Source organism: Canis lupus, chromosome 27 (assembly GCF_003254725.2).
Source record: "Canis lupus dingo isolate Sandy chromosome 27, ASM325472v2, whole genome shotgun sequence".
In the NCBI taxonomy this organism is placed as follows: domain Eukaryota; kingdom Metazoa; phylum Chordata; class Mammalia; order Carnivora; family Canidae; genus Canis; species Canis lupus.
Window position 1 is genome coordinate 20,131,539 of NC_064269.1, and position 14,569 is coordinate 20,146,107.

At 38.4% G+C, this 14,569-nt stretch overlaps 1 protein-coding gene across 29 annotated transcripts in view; it reads right to left on the bottom strand.

The window, feature by feature from the left end:
• Positions 1 to 14,569, bottom strand: part of PPFIBP1 (PPFIA binding protein 1) — a 167,103-nt gene that overhangs the window by 22,687 nt on the left and 129,847 nt on the right. For 11 of the 29 annotated variants that reach the window (XM_049102570.1, XM_049102569.1, XM_049102571.1 and 8 more), the window contains 7 exons: positions 14,164 to 14,256; positions 13,740 to 13,832; positions 12,234 to 12,348; positions 9,583 to 9,627; positions 8,491 to 8,552; positions 5,767 to 5,851; positions 2,262 to 2,416 (listed from right to left, as the gene is read on the bottom strand). In XM_049102570.1, coding sequence (XP_048958527.1) covers positions 2,262 to 2,416; positions 5,767 to 5,851; positions 8,491 to 8,552; positions 9,583 to 9,627; positions 12,234 to 12,348; positions 13,740 to 13,832; positions 14,164 to 14,256 — 648 coding nt within the window. Of the gene's footprint in view, positions 1 to 2,261; positions 2,417 to 5,766; positions 5,852 to 8,490; positions 8,553 to 9,582; positions 9,628 to 9,850; positions 9,884 to 12,233; positions 12,349 to 13,739; positions 13,833 to 14,163; positions 14,257 to 14,569 lie in introns of all 29 variants that reach the window. The other 18 variants (XM_025455458.3, XM_025455456.2, XM_025455452.2 and 15 more) reach the window with 10 other exon arrangements.

Below are 14,569 nucleotides of genomic sequence, written 5' to 3' on the forward strand. Positions count from 1 at the left end.
ATATTCCATAGCAGCCTTACAGAAAACTTAAAGGCTTACTGTTAAGATATTTGTGGTTATGCTTTACCTGATGGAGTGGCTTATAAATTGATTCATAAGAAATTCCAAGTGAATAAATTATTACATCAAATTAGACCAAGAGGGACAGAGACAGTAGAAGGTAGAAGGCCTTGGACCTGTACAGACACTTTTACAGAATGTAACTCATCTGCAATTATAAGTTCCTTCTCATGGAAATGGAAGGATGACTCCAAAGGAATGACCAAAAGCCCAGAGGACTGGGCCCCTGTAAAGGAGCTCGCAACATGGGCCTGGCTGGATTTTGGAACTGCTATCGACTAATGACACCCGTGTGTCTTCCATTTTCCCCTTTGTTAATGAGAATGCCTAGCAGTTGTTACGCCTACTCCACCACCGTATGTCAGGTGTATAAGGGACAGATAGCTTGACCTTTAATTTCCTGTTTTCTTTTGTTTTTTTTTAAAGATTTTATTTATTTACTTCAGAGAGAAAGAGAGAGCACAAGCGGGGGTAGGGGGTAGCGGCAGAGGGAGAGGGGAAAGCAGACTCCCTGCTGAGCAGGGAGCCTGACACCGGGCTCTATATCCCAAGACCCCAGGATCATGACCCAAGCCGAAGGCAGACGCTTAACTGACTGTGCCTCAATCCTGGTTCTTTAAATGGAATGGAGTGTACTCAAGAAGCCATGCCCAAGAAGTTGTACCTGAGGAGTTTCTTTTTCTTTTTTTTTTAATTTTTTTTAAATTTTTATTTATTTATGATAGAGAGAGAGAGAGAGAGAGAGGCAGAGACACAGGCAGAGGGAGAAGCAGGCTCCATGCACCGGGAGCCCGATGTGGGATTCGATCCCGGGTCTCCAGGATCGCACCCTGGGCCAAAGGCAGGCGCCAAACCGCTGCGCCACCCAGGGATCCCCTACCTGAGGAGTTTCACAACATGTGGACCTGGTCTGAATGACAAGATCCTGGGATGCTGATGCCTAACTAGAATGAGACCAAGAGGTCTTTGAAGATGGAATGAATATATTTGCATGAGAGAAGGGTGTAAACTATGTAGCCAGAGAGTAGAGGGACATATTGTACTATTCAAAGATGGTAGCACCAGTATATATGCTATCCCACATGTTCTTCTTCTAATGTAATATTTTTACTTGTCCATCAAAAGGTAGGGTTCGAGCACCTGGGTGGGTCGGTTGCTTAAGTGTCTGCCTGTGGCTCAGGTCATGATCCCAGGGTCCTGGGATACAGCCCCTGCTGAGCAGGGAGCCTGCTTCTCCCTTTTCTCCTTGATTATGCTCTCTGTCTCTCTCTCTCAAATAAATAAAAATCTTAAAAAGAGAGGGGGGGGGGTCTATGTTTTCTCTCTGTGAATGTGTGTGGACCTGTGACCATGCCACATGACTTCTGAGTCCTATCATAAAAGGTGATAGAAATTTGCCTAGATCTTTTCTTGGGATGCCCATCTGTAGGACCTAAACACTATGCTACAAGAAAGTCAAGCAGTCATGTGTATTTCCAGCTAGGGCTTCAGTTGAGGTTCTGGCCAACAGTAGACCCAATCATGCAACATACAAAAGGGGTAGCCTCCAGATGACTCAAGCCCCCAGCCTTCATGCCATTCCAACTGATGCTCAGTGGAGTGAAGAAGAAATGTTCCCGCTGAGCCTTGCCCAAATATACAAATTTGTTAGCAAAATAAATGTCATTCAACCCACCAATTTTGGAGTGGTTTGCAATAGATAATGGAAACAGATTTTGGCACCGGTTTGATATAAAAGAGAAGTAATGAGTTCAAGATTGAGTATTCCTGTCCAGTTGCTTTTTCCAAGTCTAAAGAAGTAAGGGAAATTTTAGTATAGCATTTTTCAGAGGCACCATCAGAAGTGACTAAAATCAACTTCTTTATATAATCTCACTTTATCCGCCTTCATTTATTCCCTATTTATTCTCTAATAAGTAGATTGTAATCTATATAGGATGACACTCTCTCCCATGCTTTTCCTGAATTATTTAAGCAATTCTGACATTGTCCAAGGCATTTACTTATTAAAGGGACAGAGAAAAACACACCTTTCAAATTAAGTCCTGCGAGACTGAGTCTTGACACAAAAATTGCCAAGACTCCGCCAGTAGTTGAACTGAGAAAAGATCTCATGTCTTTCATGCTGTCAACAGCATTTTAACCTTCAGTGACACAGTCTGTTCAATGTGAAGAAAATAAAATATTCAGTCTATAAATACCTCTTCTGGAACACTTGTGTTAAATGGGTCACGACTGGGAGATCCCATTACTGGTGTAGGCGATAGACTCTTCTCCAAGTCACTAAAACCCTGCACATCCAGCAAAGTGGAGATGGAACTGGAAGTGAGCAGATCTTCAAAGTCGCCATCTTGGCCTAGGAAAACACAAAGCAAAAGGAGGACAACAGCAGCTTTTCATTTACATTTCACTTTTGGAGGAAGGATACCAACTGAATAGAAACATTTTTTCTCATCCGGGGCATCTGGTAGCTCAGTGGTTGAGCATCTGCCTTTGGCTCAGGTCATGATCCCGGAGTCCTGGGTTCAAGTCCCACATCAGGCTCCCTGCAAGTAGCCTGCTTCTCCTTCTGCCTAGGTCTCTTCCTCTCTGTCTCTCATGAATAAACAAAATCTTTAAAATAAATTTTTTTCCCTCATCTTCAAAAATCAAAGAGTCAGCTTCTCCTGAAATCCTTAGAAAAATAACAACATAGCATGTAGGAAACATATTAAACTATGAGCACCTAAGGCCCAGGAATAGTATTAATACAATCATGGACTCACAGCATGGCAATCAGAGGCTAATTTAGTCCAACAGTCCTCCCATAATTTTGTTTCAGAAATGGGGGTTTTACAAATTTCAGTTCAGAAATAACCAAGCTGGAGAATTATCAGTGGTACAACAAACTAATTCTGAACAGCAAGAGTTATCAGGAAACAATTCAATATTCATCATTACTGTATTCTTGGGGGGAAAAGAAAGCAGAAAAAAGGCAATCTTTTGATTCCTTAAGAGAATCCTTCTGTGCCATTTATTTTAATGCAGAAAGAATAGACTTATGGACAAATGTAACCACATATCCAGCCAAGCAGCCAACTTTGAGAATTTCTTTTACATCTCCAGTGATGAAAAGGATTAGGTGAACAACTGTGCCAAATATTCTTTTTTAAAACCAAAGAATGATGCTTAAAACACTATTCTGTGAATACATAATAACAAATCATATACTCATTTAAAGCTATTAACTAGACTTAGCTTTTTAATTGTTTTATTATTTATTCTAATTTCATTAATGTAGGTATTATTAGCATTCTCTATGGATTAACTAAGTAAATATAAGTTCTAGTGAAAAATCACTGTTTATAAACTCTTCATCAGAATAGGATATAATTTTCAATGGTGGTTAAAAACTACCTCTTTTCACATTTTATATGCATTTTTTTAAATATGAAAAAAACCACATGAAAATTTTTTTAAGCTTTATTTATTTGAGAGAGAGAGAGAGAGAGGAAAGAAGAGAGAGAGAGAGTACACAGGGCAGAAAAGGGACAGAGAGAGAGCATCTTCAAGTAGACTTCTCACAGGAGCTGAGGCAGGGCTCCATCTCGAGACCCATGAAATCAGGACCTGAGCCAAACCAAGAGCTGAACACTTAACCAACTGAATCACCCAGGTGCCTCAAATATCTGACTTGATCTCAGCTCACATCTTGATGTCAGGGTTTTGAGTTCAAGCCCTATGTTGAGTTCCACACTGGGCATGGAGTCTACTTTAAAATAAAAACAAAACAAAACCCCATGAAATTTACATGCTAGGGTGATTAGGAATAATATTTACCCCTTTTCTCACAGAGAGAGAGAGGCAGACACACAGGCAGAGGTAGAAGATGGCTCCCATTAGGGAGCCGATGCAGGACTTGATCCCAGGACCCCGGGATCATGTCCTGAGCTGAGGGCAGACCCTCAACCATGAGCCACTGAACCACACAGGCGTCCCTCAAACACTATTTTAAATGCTATGACTATGTAAAAATATATGCTAAGTCATGTGGACAAAAAGATTAAGATCCCTTTTTTTTTTTTTCCAGAAATCCTGTTCCAAAGTAGGATTTTCTTTTTGAACTCATCAAAATTGAAACTCCAAAATCTCAGTATTTCCCAAGTACTTTCAAAAGGATTTACTGCCAGTGCTTACTTTTAGAGCAAATAATCCCACCTATGCATTGTTAATGAACAAGAAAACTTTTAGGGATCCCTGGGTGGCGCAGGGGTTTGGCGCCTGCCTTTGGCCCAGGGCGCGATCCTGGAGACCCGGGATGGAATCCCACATCGGGCTTCCGGTGCATGGAGCCTCCTTCTCCCTCTGCCTGTGTCTCTGCCTCTCTCTCTTTCTCTCTCTGTGACTATCATAAATAAATATTTAAAAAAAAATTAAAAAAAAAAAAAGAAAACTTTTAAAGTTCTTAACACACTTTTGTTCTAAATGACCCCTCCGCCCTCAGAGATTTTCCACACTTGAGAACAGCCAACTGAACCGTGCACAAGTAAAAGAATAATACATCAAAAGGCATGACTAGGGGCGCCTGGGTGGCTCAGTGGTTCAGCAATCTGTCTTTGGCTCAGGTTGTAGTCCTGGGGTCCTGGGATTAAGTCCTGCATAATGTTCCCCACAGGGATCCTGCTTTTCCCTCTGCCAATGTCCCTGCCTCTCTCTGTGTGTCTCTCAAGAATAAATCAATAAAAAGAGCATGAGTATTTTTTTAAGTTTTTAATTCTCGTTAACATACGGTGTAATAGTAGTTTCAAGTGTACAATAGAGTGAGTTAACACTTCCAAACATCACCTTGTGTTCATCCTGACAAGTATACTCCTTAATCCCCATCAAAGCATGACTATTTTTACCTACATGTTTTATGGTTTTGTTTTGTTTTTTAACACATTCAAAGCTGAACACAATCCCCCTTAACCATTCCAATGTTCCCTCACTAGGCTAATCTATCTTGGTAAATGGAATCATCCATGTAGTTGCTTTAGTCAGAAACATCAATTTTTCTTGATTCTTTCCTCTTCTTCACTCTCATCTAATTTATCACACAACTGTGTTGATTTTAACAGCAAAATATACTTCCAATCAGTACCATCATATCTTTCCATTTGGAATCCTATGAGGGTCTCTTGACTGGCTTCTCTTCCTTCCAAAACTGCTCCCTCCTCTCAGTATTTGTTACAAAAATGCTGCAGATTTGTGAAAACCCTTCAGTGGATCCCTCTGGGCTCAAAGAGCTGAATGTCTTGTGTTGCCTGACCTGACCAGCACTCACTTCTATCAGCTCAGCTCATCTCATTCTCTCTCTGCTCACTCCCTTCCAGTCATGATGGTCTTCTTTTTTTTTCCTTAAATACACCAAGCCCTTTTTCCAGCATAGGCTCTTGAGCACGCTGTTGCTGTTGTTCTCTCGTGCTCTCTTTGGAATTCTGATGAACTCCACATAGAAGCTCTCCATGACTGAACAAGCTACAGTATTCTCATTGGCCTACATACCAAGAAAGCATAGAGAACAGATCCCTAATGATACTGTTGAAATGAATGAATGAATGAATGAATGAATGAATGAACGAACGAACAATTTGGAATAATTGATATTCCAGGAAAATGAAGCCAAATGTAAAAATCTGTAGCCACTTAAAATCAAGTAAAGTAGAAAAACCTATAGAGCTACACTACCTTTTTTACCTTGGGCCAACACCACTGTATCTTGCATTTTCTTGTACCTGTTCAGGCACTGTCGAAGATCTTCTATTTTCCGATCCTATTAATAAAATAAATTGTCATCTTTAATGCCATGACCTTAAATAGTAAAAGTATTTGTGACACAAAGAATACGTAGACATGAATTATTTACACTATTCAAAGAATACTTCTAAACTTTAGTAAAACTGGTAATATCTAGAATGGTTTTCCTACATACATCAGAGATAGAGAAAAAGTACCTCTAAATTTAGAGATCCTATCCTTCAGCTGCCATCTTTAAAAAACAAAAACAAAACAAGGTAATAAGATACAAAAAAAAAGAAAAAAAGAAAAAGAAAAAAATCAACTTTAATTATTCTCTCCAACCTATAGGTCAGGATTTGAAAGAAAGATCTACACCTGCTATCTTTATCAGCCATCATCATTCACCATTTGGCTTTTCTCTTCTCAAAACACTCAGCCAAAGTTGCATCAACTGGTCAGCAGAGAATTTCTGTTTACTAAAAATAACGTTTCATCCTTTTTCTAATTTGACCTCTGGTACTTGACCCCACTCTCTCCAGTTCTTTCACATTTCCCTCCACTTTTTCTTTTCTTCTATTTTGATTTCTTAATTCCTTGACCAGATGGATATTCTATTTTTACTATCCCCACTACCTACCCAGCCCCGACTATAAACTGTTAGTGCTTTAAAGGTTTTGTCCTTTCCTCTGCCTTTGGTAAATTGTAAAAATGAGTTCCCTAGCTCCTCCCTGATTTTGGGCCTGGCCATGTGACCTGCTTTGGCCAAAGAGATATCAACAAATGTGGTGCAAGAAAAGTCTTGAAAGGTATTTGCACATTAGGGCTTGCCCCCTCTCTCTACTCTAGCGAACCTTGTGAGTACTATGTGAAGAAGCACAGGCTAGTCTACTGGAGGATGACAGACAATTTGGAGAAGAGACATCCCAGATGGAACCTACCTACAAAAGTCTGTTAATCATCCAGCCTCATCCCACCCAGCAGCTAACTGTAGACATCAGCAGAGCCAGCCCAGACCAGAAGAACCACCTAGCCAACCATCAGAAGTATGAGAAATAATAAATGTGATTTGTCATGGAGCAAAACCTAACTGATACATCAACTATAGTTTAGTCTCCGACAATATACAATTCTGTATGTCTCCTAAAATTGATGGGGTTCATTCCCTACCCAATGTATAATTATACATTAATCCCAAAATTTAGATTCACTTTCCAATTTCCTATGGGAAATCTCCTTTTAAATGTCCCATGAGCACATCAAATTGAAGGTCTCCAAAATTAAGCTCATTGTTTGCCCCTAGTACTTGAGCTTAAATTTCCTTAACTCTTTGAGGGCCCTATCATTTACCTCATTACTCAAACTAGAAACTTATTCTCAAATCCAAAATTAAAAAAAAAAAAAAATCTTGTCAACTTGTGTAAATGACAGCCTGAAATACCCCTTCTCACCTTGTCTCATTCTGAACTTTCTCAACATGCACTGAGCTGTTCCAGCCTTACTTTTGAGACATGTTTTGGCTCACAGACACTTTCCCTAGAAGCGTTCAAGTTCCTGATGAACAACTCTTGCTTTTCCTCAGATTTTGCTCAAACATGGCCTCTTTGAAGCCTTCTGGAACTTCTAAAACCTATGTCACCCTTGATGCTCCTAATGCAGTTTGAGTGTCTAGTAAGCCCTTAGTCAACATTGGGAGTTTTGTTTATTATTGATGCTTTTTGAGAGCTAGAAATTAAAACTAAATGAATTTCAGTGATTATTTTTAAAAAGTAAAGGCTACGTGGGCACCTTGCTAATGACTTTCCTTTTTATTCAATAGTGGGAAAGACTAACAAAAAGAAACCTATATATGGGTGGGTGGATAGGACAATGAATTTATTTCCACATAATAAATTAACTCCGTTCTTGGTTCTATTCATTCAGGAAGATGAGGTAAGAGTAGTTCCAATGAAAGGAGCTGAACCCAACCATTGCTGCCAGCTGGATATATGGCTGTTGAGGTAGGCCTTGAAGAAACATCTTGCTTTAGAGGTCACTGTTTCTCTGCTTTCAGCAAGATGAAGTGAGAGAAGCAACTGGGAGAAAAGAACCCCTGGAGATCTGGATATTTGGCCAATGAAACTACGAAAACAGTGCCTGGGGCCATGCTTGATTTCACAGTGCCCTTGCCTCTGTTTTTTCCTATCTCAACTCTCAGAAGAATAGAGACAATTCCTGATGTGAAAGAATCCAGGAGTGTGAAGGAAATAATATGAATAAAATCAACTTCATCATGAAGCTCAAGTTGTCCTAGGCCACCTCCTTCCAGAGTTCATGTTGGCCCAGAATTTCCAGTGACCACAGAAAGGATGCATTATGAGCTTTACCCTTTCTCTCATTTCCCACCTGAAAATAAAGAAATGATCTGAAAGCTTGAACATTTTTCCAGATTCATGGGGAGGTGGGGGAGGGAATTCTCAGGGAAGCCACTGTTGGCTGGCCACTACTCCACGCACTCAGCCACAATTATAACTGCCAGCACCGAGAGCAGGCATGCAGGGGCAGAGAGAACAATCGTCCCTCGACATAGTAGTATGTAGGATATATTTTTTCAAATGGAAATACCTTAAGAAAATGCATGGAATGATCAAAATGATGGTACACACCCACATAAATACTTTAATTTCATCTAGATACCTTTTCTTCATTTGCTGCCATCAAAGACTCCACAGCCTTTTTCATTTTTTGCACTTCAATATCTGAAAACATCACAACATCACATCAGAAGTCAGTTTCGTTAACGAGTGTGACAATAACAAGAGGCTGACTCTTCAGACTGAAATGTTTTAATGAAATGTTACCATCCAAAACCTCTTTTTGGGGAAAATCTGAAAAACGAACACTTTCTATGTCACCTGAGTAGTCATCACTCCAGAAACCAAACAATAAAGGTGAGAGCTAACTGCCCTCTCTCAGACCAACAGTCTTCATGATAACACTGACGGTGGAATGTCAGTGCTGTAACTATGAAAACACAGAATTTTCAAAAAAAAGAAACCTAGACAGCAGTGAGTGAAAGCAATGAACAGTGTACATGATGACAAAAGCAGAGAAAATGATACTCAGTTTTAACCAAGATGGAGACATGAATGGTAAGAGCCTGATGGAATGTGGCTTTTATATGAATAGTCATGCTAAGAAGCTGCTTGTAGGTTCCATATGGAAGGATAATAAGTACTTTGCTTCATCTATAAACATCATTTCCAACACTATTTTAAAATGTAAAAGCCAAAGTAAGGTAAATGCAATTTTCCTTAAAATTTGATAGTTAAATACAAAAGCATGTTACTTTAATAATAAAAGAAACAATATTTTAAAATGAAAAGTTAACCTAAAATGAAATAAATTTAAAAAATTCAAACAGAAGAAAAATTGAGCCAAGATTACCTGCTTCTGAGAAAAAAAAAAAAACTTTAAATAGTGGTGCATCATTCACCGCTGATATAACATTTTCAATTAAGGTATATCCTGTAGAAATTGTTTTTGTTTTGTTTTTTTGATGCCAAATTCTCTTAAGAATTCAGTAGCTGGAGGAAAAAGCCTTTTAATTAAGGATTTATCTTTACGCTGCATTATATAATCTGGGTTCTGTTACTCAGTCTGGGTTCAATTTCTTTTCTAGCACCAAAAGGGTATGTTTAACTCCAAATGTAGATCTCAGTGAAAAAAAAACAGGCTACAAAACACTAACCCTGTATCTCCTGAACTACAAAGAAAATACTTTCTCACCTTCACTACTCTGGGTGCTCTGCTGTATCCTGTGGAGCAAAGGAGCTGAATCAGAAAAAAAAAAAATCAGCAAAATGACCTTTTACTCCTTGTTTTTATTGCGTTTTTATTTACTCTCTACTTTGTGCACTCTGAAGAAATGGAGAGCTTATCGATGAAGCAATTTTACATCTTTGGTGAGAGAAATGTTTTAAAAACATGCAAAGAACAGTCCAAGTAGTACTTTTGGTGAATGTAAAGGCTGATGGAAATACACCAAAAACCTTACTTTTGTCTTTGAGCTTCTTTTTAAAATTTTCATCTGTGCAGGAAAACCCATCGAATTGGAAGTTAGTATACATTATAACAATAAATATTTTAAAAGCACTATTATTTAGTCTCCTATTACCTAAAACAAAATGACTCTAACCCTATAAAAGCCGAATATTAAACACTATTTTGTGACTTTAGTAATAGTACTACAATACATAATGCTCTGTGTAAGGTTACAAAGAGAACATAATTAATCAAAAGACCTAAATTTGAGTTCCTCTATCTGTCACGTCATCTTTGTGAACCTTGATTTTCTTGTATTAAAATTAGGCCTATGGAATACAAGCACTCCTTACACTCTATGTGGTGAAAAAACCATTAGTGATGCTTTGATATTTTTACATTTCCATTACAATTCAATGCATGGCCCTCCTGAATGTGCCCAGTACATTGCTTGTGACACAGTAAACCCTCCTCCACTTGAATTCTACAACACTGAAATGGTCTATCTCCTGTGCAATGAAATGAGTCCACTCATCATGCAGTTAGATGTTATGCCAACATGTAGATTGCCATGAAGTTTCTTATTTATTTATTTACTTACTTATTTACTTATTTATTTATTTATTTACCATGAAGTTTCTAAACATTGTTCTCAACCCTTGAATTTACCTGGCTGTGCACTGGTAACAAGCAGTTAGCAAACCAGTATCAGTCTTTGGGTACCACTACTCTAACACATCCTCTAGTCCACAAGTCCTATGATTCCATTTTATTTTTAAAACCCTAAAAGCATGACCTGTGAGTGTCCTTTAAAAACACCAAATTTGGGCGGCCCCAGTGGCTCGGTGGTTTAGCGCCGCCTTCAGCCCAGGGCAGGATCCTAGAGACCTGGGATCGAGTCCCACGTCGGGCTCCCTGCATGGGGCCTGCTTCTTCCTCTGCCTGTGTCTCTGCCTCTATGTCTCTCATGAATAAATAAATAAAATCTTTTTTAAAAATTAAAAAATAAATAAATAAAATAAAAACACCAAATTCTAGGGATGCATGACTGGCTCAGTCAGCACAGTATGTGATTTTTTATCTCAGGGGTGGTGAGTTCAAGCTCCACGTTGAGTGTAGAGCTTACTTAAAAACAAAACAAAACATGGGCAGCCCTGGTGGCTCAGCGGTTTAGCGCCACCTTCAGCCCAGGGTGTGATCCTGGAGATCCGAGATCAAGTCCCACGTCAGGCTCCCTGCATGGAGCCTGCTTCTCCCTATGCCTGTGTCTCTGCCTCTTTGTCTCTCATGAATAAAAAGATAAAATCCTTAAAAAATAAAAAACCCAACCCTACACAACTACAATTCTATATATGCCCAAAATATACAAGGAGAAAAAAAATCCATTTCCCTCAATGTTTGATGAATTGAGTTTTCTGATCCATAGGGAATTGCAACTATAGGTATATAAAGCCAGGGTATTCTAGAGCCAAGAAAGATATGACATGTAACCTAATTCAAGACCTTCATTGTATAGACAATGATGTTACCAATACATAATACATAAAATGTATTCATATGTTCACATAATAAAAATGTACTAAAGCTACACTAAATGTAATTTTTTGTTTCAAAAGAGTCCAAAGTTGCTTTGGTACCTTGCAGTGCCACAAGCATTTATAATAGCAAAGAAAGATTAAATTAAACCTAGTGTCGTCAGGTGTGGCGTGCATTTATATTTCAAACATGACATAAAAAACACCTTTCATCCAAGTTATTTTCTATCAAGTATAATGTACATTGAAAATTACAGTCCATACAATATTTGAGAAAAACCTCAATTACGATAAAAGTTTTTGATAAATTCACACATTTTTTCAAAAATAGAATTAGCCTATTTTTGCTCTCTAGCAGGTTGAGGGTCCAATCCATGATCAGAAATTTTCATTGATTTTCCAAAGACACACAGTCTTTTCCTCTCTTCTCTCAAAAGGGCAGGAAAGGTTTCTAAATTTCTTTCTGCTGTTTCACAGTTGGTTCAGAGGGAAATAATCTTGGAACATAATAATGATTCCTTTGAATGCTTTCTATCACTACCTTGTACCACGATTTGAGCAAGAACTCTCTCATGAGAATTTACAACTTAGTAATATAAAATAAACACCCAATAACATAAAGAGCTGCCCTTCTCCAACTGCTCTGGAGAGGAAGATCACAGATCTGCAGGTACAAGAAGGAGTCTCAGAGGATTCCTTGCTGTCCTGGAACTGGGCTTCCATGGTTTCTGCTACACTTGCCTTTCCTGTAATGACACATCACTAACATTGGCTCCTTTTACAGACGTAGTGAGGGAGGGAGGGTTGCACGGGGAGGATAGTAACGAAGTAAAAAAACAAATGTCAAGTGTATATATCTACCTCGATCAAGGATTTCCATCCCTTCTCCTTTCATCTTGCACACCAATTTTTCTTGTAGCCTCTTTACTTCAGATTCTTTCTCTTCCAGTTGTTCTTTTAAAGATGCCAGTTCATCCTACAAATGATTAAGTTCATTTTAAAACAGTAGATTACGACCAACAGAGAATATCAGGGAGTATGGCAACTCTCAAATCAATAATTAGTTTTTTTGTGAATGATACAAAAAACGATAGAAATCTAGATGTAGACTTCAGAAACCAGACAGTGGCAATGGGAAGCAGGAAGCAAGACAATCAATGGAGGTCAATGTATAATAATTCTGGTATAAGTATTTCAAGCTTCTGTGTGACCAAATTAAAACAAAATATTTTAAAGTATAATTAGGACAAGGGTAGCCCTAGGGTTAAATCTTGCATTAAAGAAAGAAATCTCCCCAAGTTAATCGAGGATATTAGATATTTAGTGTCATATTAGTGTCAAATTAGATATTTAGTGTCATAAAAGCAAAATAAAATGCAAACTGGAAAATATAAATTAAGACTCAACTAAGATTTATTTAGTATTTCAAAATGGCACTCACGTTCCCTGGGTAAGATAAAGCTTAATTTAATGGGTAAGGTAGCAGGTGATGAACAATGTTAGCCAAATCATGGGACTAAATAATTCATCCTCATCACCAAAATTAAAGAACAGAATTATCCTATAACAATGGAAAAAAGATTTAAACAGATTTTTAAATCCTTCCCTTCTTTTTCACTACACAGCTACTAAATATTCCAAGTCCAAAAAAAAGTCTATTTACTGATGTTTTAATTTTCAGTTTAATTTTGGTGAAGAATTAGCTTTAGAAGAAGAATTTAGAAGAAATTTTGCTGGTTGTATTTAGCACAGAAAATAAAGCTGGGCAGTGCTAACAAATGTACTTTTAAATTTGATAGACATTTTACTTTCAATCTCTAGGTGTATTTATTATGTTTAGTACTATGAGAGGATCTCCAGTGAAGTGAGGAAGTTGGCCCTATACTTTTTACTTATGGTAGGCGTGGACACACCAAATACAAGTTTTCAGTAGCACTGGCAAGAAGCTTCTTTCAAGCAGTAATTTCAACTCACTGCCACGATATAGTTAACCTTCAAGAAAGTTCCAAAGGAAGAAGCAGTCTCTGCTATTGATAAATTGATAAAATATGGATTTTTCCCCCCACAGGTGCATTTTTGCAACTATTCTTCCAAGCTTGGGTCTCAGATACCCTAAGACAGTGATATTTAATTTGTAAGTGAATACTTTTATTACTCCTATTTATTGTTTTTCATTAACTATTTCATACGTTTCTGAAAACAAGATTAGGGATCGCATCGTTTCTTTCATCGGCTTTAAATATATTTTTAAAAAATAGATGACACACACACGATGAATGCACATGCTGCTAAAAACACTATCACAGCAAAACAGCACAAGCCAGAACGCAACAGGCCCAAGACCCCGTTACCCAAAGTCTACTACACCTTCAGTGACTCCCATTTTTGCTCCATCCGCTGCTTTTCATACTGCATCTGACCCACCTTGATTTTCATGCTAGAAAGTTTGGCCATTAAAGACTGGTAGAGAGACAGAGGTGTGAAAGAAACCACAGGTAGAAAAAGATAAGCCTAAGTATCCAAGAAGACAGTATCGGTTTATAAAAGAAGGTTAGGTAACTACAAGAAGTAACAGGTTATGTTTTACTAGATTAGTTAAGCCCCAATTTTATTCAGAATAGTGATGTTCAAATTCAAGAAGGGCTCCAGCTTGGGGGGTGGGGGATTTCATTCACTGGTTAAATGCCTTCTTTCTCATATACTGAATTGAACACTCACTGAACACTCATTTATATTATTGATCATAGATAGTGAGTCATGTGTTGACAGACTTGCCCTTGGGAAAACTTACTTTGGTTGACTTCAGCTTTTTTTCATACTGAAGTCTTTCATTGTCCATTTCACTGACTCTTAACCTCAGATCATTGATCTCTTGCATTAGCCCCTGTCAAAAAAGGCACAGTGAAATACATTAGGAAAGCAGCAACACACTTACCTATACCAGAATGGCACCTTAGAAATCTTAACTCAATAGCCTCTGGGTTCAAATTGTATGAACTGGATCAGACAAATGGAAATAAATGTATCTCCCTGAGAAGCAAAGCATCTTTCTAGCTCAAACACTACTTTAAATTCTCAATGTCGGGATCCCTGGGTGGTGCAGCGGTTTAGCGCCTGCCTTTGGCCCAGGGCGCGATCCTGGAGACCCGGGATCGAATCCCACGTCGGGCTCCCGGTGCATGGAGCCTGCTTCTCCC